This window comes from Enoplosus armatus, chromosome 4, assembly GCF_043641665.1.
Source record: "Enoplosus armatus isolate fEnoArm2 chromosome 4, fEnoArm2.hap1, whole genome shotgun sequence".
In the NCBI taxonomy this organism is placed as follows: Eukaryota; Metazoa; Chordata; class Actinopteri; order Centrarchiformes; family Enoplosidae; genus Enoplosus; species Enoplosus armatus.
Genome location: NC_092183.1, coordinates 21,106,936 through 21,113,912, shown reverse-complemented (window position 1 = coordinate 21,113,912; position 6,977 = coordinate 21,106,936). Strand labels below are relative to the sequence as shown.

The window sequence follows — 6,977 nt, the reverse complement described above, 5'->3', positions numbered from 1 at the left end:
GTTGGGTTTGGCATGACAGGGGCAAACCATCTCCATATGATCAAATACTGGCCAATATGTATGCAAATCCCCACTGTGGAATATCATTCTCTATGAGATGACAAGTGGATGGAAGAAGTATTTGGATCCTTCAGTAAAAGTACCAATACAACAATTCAGAAATACTATATTACAGGTAAAAGTCCCGCAGTCAGAAAGTACAGAAGTATTATCAGAAACATGTACTTAAAGTATCCAGAGTGAAAGTACTCCTTCCTCAGAATGGCTCCATTATGACAATTTATATGAACTACTATTATTCATCATATGACATTATTACGTTGTTAATACTGTTGCATTCTTGTATTAGCAGTGTTTTACTGTTGAAGCTGGTCGAGGTGGAGCTAGTTAACTTTAACTACTGCAAACACAGTTAGTTCAGACCAGTCGGCCACGAGATAAATCTCAGGGGTCGTGGGAAATATTGGATCATTTTACTTCCTCTGGGCCTCAAACAGTTATTCAAATGAAACCATCAAAGAGGTTTAGAGAGTAAATGTCTCCAACAACTCAAAGACATCTGAAATGTAACAAGGAGCCTCAACCAGACACTGCTTTAGTGTAAGAGGTCACAAGACAAAAACGCTTTTTTAATGTAAAATCTAAATCTGAGAAGTCACTATAGCTGACAAATGTAGTGAAGTAAAAAGTACAATATTTCCCTCTTGTGGTGGAGTAGAAGTATAAAGTACAAGTACCTCAAAATTGCACTGAAGTACAGCACTTGAGTAAATGTACTTAGTTATGTTCCACCACTGTGAAATTACAGTTTCAACCATTTGTGTAGCTTTCTGCTGGGGAAAAAACTTTCCAGCTGCTTTCCATCGAGTGTTGTCTCAAGGTAATGGAAACTGTGTGTGTGTGTGTGTGTGTGTGTGTGTGACCTCAGACTAACAACTCAAAGTTAGACGCAGATGTGTCATTGGCGTAATGTCAGTGGAGAGGAGGCTGGAAACGTCTGCAATATAAATGAAAGGAACTGGGCTGTTGTGATTGATGTCCTCAGATTCTATACAGCATGAAGCTGTAAACATGTCTATGGTATGGAGATTGTTTCCATGGAGATGTTCCTGAGCATCCAGCTAAACATGGCAGTTCCAACGCTGCTATCCTTGCATGGGTGAACATCACTTCAAATAGCTTTTGCTGCTTGAGACTTGCATGGAGAGTGATATCCTGCGCCTCACTATCTGACAGGAAGGAACAGGCTAATAGCAATCCAGATTAGCAAAACCAGCACCCATCCCACAACTCCCATAAACATCAGACAAACTCCTCCCTGCAGACGGCCTCCCATGATAATGCATCTTTAGCTGTGCAACGTGAGCTACAAAAGGAATCATTTCCCTACACCTACTCTAATTGCATTTGAAAAACATAAATCACCAGTACCGTGCCAAATCGTTAGATGTTTTGAGTTTGAATGGCCAATTTTTCATGCCATCAGCAGCGACTGTCGGCGTGAGCGCCGAGTTTCCAGCGAGGGCACAGAGAGATGGAGAAGATGCCTTTCTAAAATGATCATTGTTGCCACAAAAAGGGAGTTTGCTGGTCTTTCAACATGTCTTTATTTTTGTTCAGTCATCAACAGCTTGTTCATAAAAAAAAAAAAAAGATCATTATATATCTCTTGAGGCACTGTTTGTATAAAAGTTCTGTTAGGAAATGTGTACAATACAAAAAAAGTGAATCCCTTGTAAAACTATTTAAAAATAAAAATAAAAATAAAATACTGACACCTTATTTATCGATTCAATTTGATCATTTTCAAAACAGCTTACATGCATAGATTTAGCACTCTGAAGGCACATAAATGTATTGCTTCTTTTTGAAAACAGCGCACAGTTAAGCAGTATGTTGAAATTATTCTCAATTCATGCTGCATAAAAATATACCACCTCTGTACACACCGGGTGTGCAAAACAGTGGAAATATCAAAATTCCAAAAATAGCAATAATTTAACTTTCAATAATGAATTTATTAAAAAGAGAATCTACCAACACCTGAAAAATAAAACTAAAGTGAACTTCAAAGGTATTTATGCTTGTACCGTCCAGCGTTTAGGGTTCTTTAAAAGACCAGTTCGAAATTTTGGGAAGTGCTCTTACTTACTTTCTTGGCGAAAGTCAGCAGCCAGTTAGCTTAGCTTAGCATAATGACTTGAAACGGGGAAATGGCTAGCCTGGCTCTGTGTGAAGGGAAAAAAAAACCCACCTACCAGCACCTCTAAAGCTCACTAATAAACACATTACATCTTGTTTAATAAAAAACAAAAACAAAGTGTAAACATGAAACTTGGTGGTTTGATGGGGGGGGGGGGTTATGTGCTGGACTGTTTCGTGGCCGGAAGCAGCAATTTCCTGGAGTGTTTGAGAGCACATTTCCCAAAATGTCAAACGATTCCTTTAAGGAAGAACGTACTTCCACTGAACACCAACATCAAACGTGATGCAGTTTGGAAGCACCAGTTACAGTATTCAGTTTATCATAAACATCTAAACAAATGCATACTCTGCAACACATTCATTAATGCCATCCAGTGTCTCTAAAACATTGTGGTTTAAGAAAACGGGTTTGATCATTATATTACCGAACACCATCGTAATAACTACATTTCAAACAAACAGTTACATTCTGTACATTGTATTCCCTGCTCTTGATCAAGTTTGACGTGTATCTAATGCTGCTTTTTCCTGTCTGGAATGCTGGTAAACTGCTAGCGGGGTGGGGGGGGGGGCAAAGTCATCCAGTGTCACTCCAACGCATAAAAGCAAAATATTGCATTGGTCATTCCTTTTCCCTGCGAGTGATAAAGTCTGTACAACATACTGACTTTTCTTCAAGAAAAAAAAAAAAAAAGCATCCAATCACTGTTTCATTGCCTCTTAAAAAACACACTGAATCCAAGGCTGTCGTGACCTTATGTACCCAAATATATCATATATCCTTTTTTTTTGCACAGTAGCATAGTACCCTCTTACGACAATAAGCCCACACATATTCTTCCTTGCGGCTTAAACAACAGCTAAAACTTAAGAACAAAGGACTACTCTGAATTATTAGTGACTTGCATCAGAAAGAATTTCTTTCAGCTGAAAATCTGGCATACATCCCACGAAGATGAGGTCCTGCATCTATACCCGACTGTGGCGTTTCCACAGCGCCGCCAATGCAAGTGCGCTCTCGTCGCGGCCAAAGCAGAGAATTAGGGAAACTTTAAGGCCTATGTGTGGGTGCAGCCTTAGTGGGGGGTGTGCTCGTATGAGGGGAACATTGACTTCCTCGTTTTTGGAGGTGGCGGAGGAGGCTTACTCTCAATTTTCATTGGTAGTGGAGGAGTGAACTGTGGGGAAAGAGAGAAGAGGGTTCATGTTAGAACTTCAAATAAAAATAAAAACAGAATATTTTAACGTTTACTTGTCATTAAATATGCATCAGTAAAGGGGTGCTATTTTTCCCAGAGCAGACGTATCTCTTCAGAGGTACGTACCTCTGAAGAGAACCCGGGGATGTCAATCTCGTGCGGGTGTTTCTTCGGAGGCATGGGTGGGGGTGTCCCTGGGGTGTCAATGGTATTGGCATCATTGTCACTGAGAAGCGACGAATAACCTACCACAAGAGAGAGGAAATACAAGCTTTTCAGACCGCATGCATCTGTGGATATGCGTATGAGTATGAGTGTGTGTGTGTGTGTGTGTGTGTGTGTGTGACCTGATTAGGGCTGTAGACCAGAATGTGCTTACACAAGGTTAGTAGGCATGATATTCCCCCTTGTCTGTGTGCAAGGCAAATTTTTAAGAGAAAATAAAGTGATGACATGCAATGCGGTGTTTGTCAGAGCTGCAGTGTTTTTGCTACATACTGGAGCTGCGTGGTGTGCACGGTGTGTTTGGAGAGGCAGGTAACGGGCTGAGAGGGTTCGACAGGCTGAGCTGGGATGGAACACCGTGGAACAGGGAGAGGGTAAGCCGTCGGTCTCCTAATTGTAAACTCTTGGGTCTCTGCTGCTTCTCTGGAGGAGTCTGGAATTAAATGACAGAAACTTAATATTAGCTCATATGCTGGTGTACAGGGTCATGGAAACGACAGCAGAACATAAATATAAAAATAACACCGGAACAGAAGGCCTTACCTCATCTGCATCTGACTGCCTCTCCAGTAGGACCTGCGACTTGCTCACACTCCACTCCTTCCTGTTCTTTCTAGCGATCCTGTTGTCCTCCTCCGAGCGGGACAAAACCGAGGCCCTGCGATCGCTGGGACGGGACAACAAGGAACTGCTTGTGAATAATCAAGGGCAAGGAGAGAGAGAGAGAGAGAGAGAGAGAGAGATGCAGAGAGATGTACGATCATAAAGACAAACGGTGATTTGCGATTTGAGCAAAGACAAAATCAGTGTTGGAAGAAAGCAGTCTGAGGAGGCAGGGAGAGGATGCAGGGACTGACTCTTGGGAGGAAATGCAGGAGGGCCCATCTGAGGACGCGGAGCCGCTGGAGAGGCCCGAGGAGGCGTTGGAGAGGGTTGAGACAGTGGACATGCGACGCAGGGTGGAGGACAGGATGTAGGGCATCACCACAGAGCCCACGCGACTCTTCTTCCTCTCAGTGAGGGAGCAGGGCTGGGACACACAAATGGGATTAAGCATCATCGGGGAATCTTGGCAGGGGAGGAGCACAATGACAGGCAAAACTCGGGTTGCAACGGACTGGCTAAAGGAAGATTTATGGTCCTGCACTAATATAATGTACACTGCTTTGAATGAGAAGCGTTTGATAGGAAGGCAAGAGGGCCAATAGCTTAAGTTGGCACCCTCTTACATTAAATTGAGTTTGCGGTTGGCAACGCACCAAGGTTATGACGCCATAATGCTTCTCCACTTTCTCCCGAAGGTCTTGGAAGCATGTAACCAGACGGTTGTGTAAGGGCTTCAGCTGCTCCGTCGTCTTCTCCCCATGTATGCGAATCCCATCTGCCAGGAGGGGGATCTAGAGGGGAAGACGGGCACTTAAGCATTACAAAACGTGTTCTGCTTTGAGGTCAGTGTCAATGACAATGATGGTGGAAGGATTTACCTGCAGGGCGATGAGGTGTTTAAGGACCTCAATGCGCTCGTGGTCCTCTGGGTGCTCTTGGATGTAGGTGTCTGTGAAGAATGCCTACAGAGGATGAAAACAGGAAAATTGGGCAGCTTTTTAAAACACACTCGCTTAAAATATCGCCGCAAATAACATTGAATAGGTTTCCACAGCATGACAGAGAGGCCACAGCGGTTCCCTTATGAATAAAACTTTGTAGCTCCTAACAGGCTTGAAGCCAGCCAGAATTCATGTTAATGAATAAAGGATTTACACATTCATATGAATGTTTGCAGCTGTATGATTTATTTGTTATCAGTGTAGTTTGGCAATGTTAGATAGGTGTGTATTCTTCTCCAGAGCAATTACTTCAGAGCCAAGTGTGCACAGAACCTGAACCTGATTTAGCAAAAAGCTCAAATCTGACATATACAGTGCTGTCTGTAAGAAGTGGGAAAGTGAGTTTTAGGGTGGGGCTCTGTACTCGGGATTTGAAGACCGGTTTCTAGCACTAGGTACTGTTCAAACGTAACCTATTACAAGCCATATTAGCCACACGGCTCTATTGATGGCAATGCCGGTCTGTCCGTCAACCCCTTTGGTCCAGATTGAAATAATTCAGCTACTATTGGATGGATTGCCATGACATTTTGTACAGACATTCATGGTCCCTGGAGGATGAATCCTAATGACTTTGCTGATCCCCTGACTTTTCTTATAGGGCCACCAGCAACCATCAGCCTTAGCTAAGATGGTAAAAATGCTAAACATTATACCTGCTAAACATCAGCATGCATATTAACCTCTTCATTGTGAGCATATTAGCATCCTGATGTTAGCATTTAGCTCAGCCTCACAGTGGACATGGTAAACATTATATCCAAACATCAGCATGTTAGCGTCGTCATTGTGAACATTTAACTCAGTAAGTACAGCCTCACAGAGCTGCTAGCAGGACTGTAGACTCTTGTTGGGATTTATTTGATTGAGACTTTCTATGATGGTTGTGATTATTTCATGTCTTTGTATGTTGCCCATAAAGTGAGAGTTCTGCTTGTCTGTCTTTTTTGTGTTTCTTTGTTCCAAGGCCGCTTTAAGATCCCGACCCCAATCGGAGGACAGGATTAATCCATGCCGTTTATTTATCTGTCTATTTGTGCACTCTGGTGAAAAATCGTCTTATTAAACAAAAAAGTCAAACCTTCTCATAGTTGGAGAAACCGCCCATGACAGCAGGGTCAACAATGCCACTGAGCATCATGGACAGTGGGTTGATGGACAGCGAGCGATCACAGGCTTGCTGCTGCACGAGGTTACTCAGCTTTTCATTGGCCATCTCCATGGTCTCTATGGCGTTCGCCAAAGGACTGATCTCCTCCTGCCCATCAGAAGAATTACATGAAGAATAATGTGAATTTGAGGAATATGTCAAGTGAAATTAACGGAAAAAAACAAAAACAAGAAACACAGTTTGAGCATCAAGGTTGTTTCTTACCACCGAGACAGATTTGACTTCAAACCATTTCAGAATCCCTGGGAAGCGATAGGCGGTAATGTAAGTTGTTCTCTCGATCCACATGGTCTGTAGCGCAGAATAAATATCAATGATTTATTAAAGGGTGACATTTTAATGTCTTTATTCATCTCCAGAGTGAGGCATGCGCAAAGACAAGGTTGTTTATGCATTTTTTTTGCAATTTATGGGTGTGTGCTTACACATATGAGCTTAGTGCTTCAAAGTAAATTTAAAAAGTGCTCACAGCAAATTCATTGTCTGGGTCCTTTTCACCTTTCCTGAAGGGCCTGGAATACTGGAACTGGTCCACTTCATTGGTTCTGTAATAGCTGCAAAAGAACAGGG

At 42.6% G+C, this 6,977-nt stretch overlaps 1 protein-coding gene across 3 annotated transcripts in view; it reads right to left on the bottom strand.

The window, feature by feature from the left end:
• Positions 1-1,589: 1,589 nt before the first annotated feature.
• dock5 (dedicator of cytokinesis 5) overlaps positions 1,590-6,977 on the bottom strand; it is a 28,495-nt gene continuing 23,107 nt past the window's right edge. The window contains exons 42-51 of one of the 3 annotated variants that reach the window (XM_070903615.1): positions 6,877-6,961; positions 6,612-6,698; positions 6,318-6,494; positions 5,114-5,197; positions 4,889-5,026; positions 4,487-4,659; positions 4,173-4,317; positions 3,903-4,062; positions 3,531-3,649; positions 1,590-3,383 (exon numbers count right to left, since the gene is read on the bottom strand). In XM_070903615.1, coding sequence (XP_070759716.1) covers positions 3,282-3,383; positions 3,531-3,649; positions 3,903-4,062; positions 4,173-4,317; positions 4,487-4,659; positions 4,889-5,026; positions 5,114-5,197; positions 6,318-6,494; positions 6,612-6,698; positions 6,877-6,961 — 1,270 coding nt within the window. In that variant the 3' untranslated portion in view covers positions 1,590-3,281. Of the gene's footprint in view, positions 3,384-3,530; positions 3,650-3,902; positions 4,063-4,160; positions 4,318-4,486; positions 4,660-4,888; positions 5,027-5,113; positions 5,198-6,317; positions 6,495-6,611; positions 6,699-6,876; positions 6,962-6,977 lie in introns of all 3 variants that reach the window. The other 2 variants (XM_070903617.1, XM_070903616.1) reach the window with 2 other exon arrangements.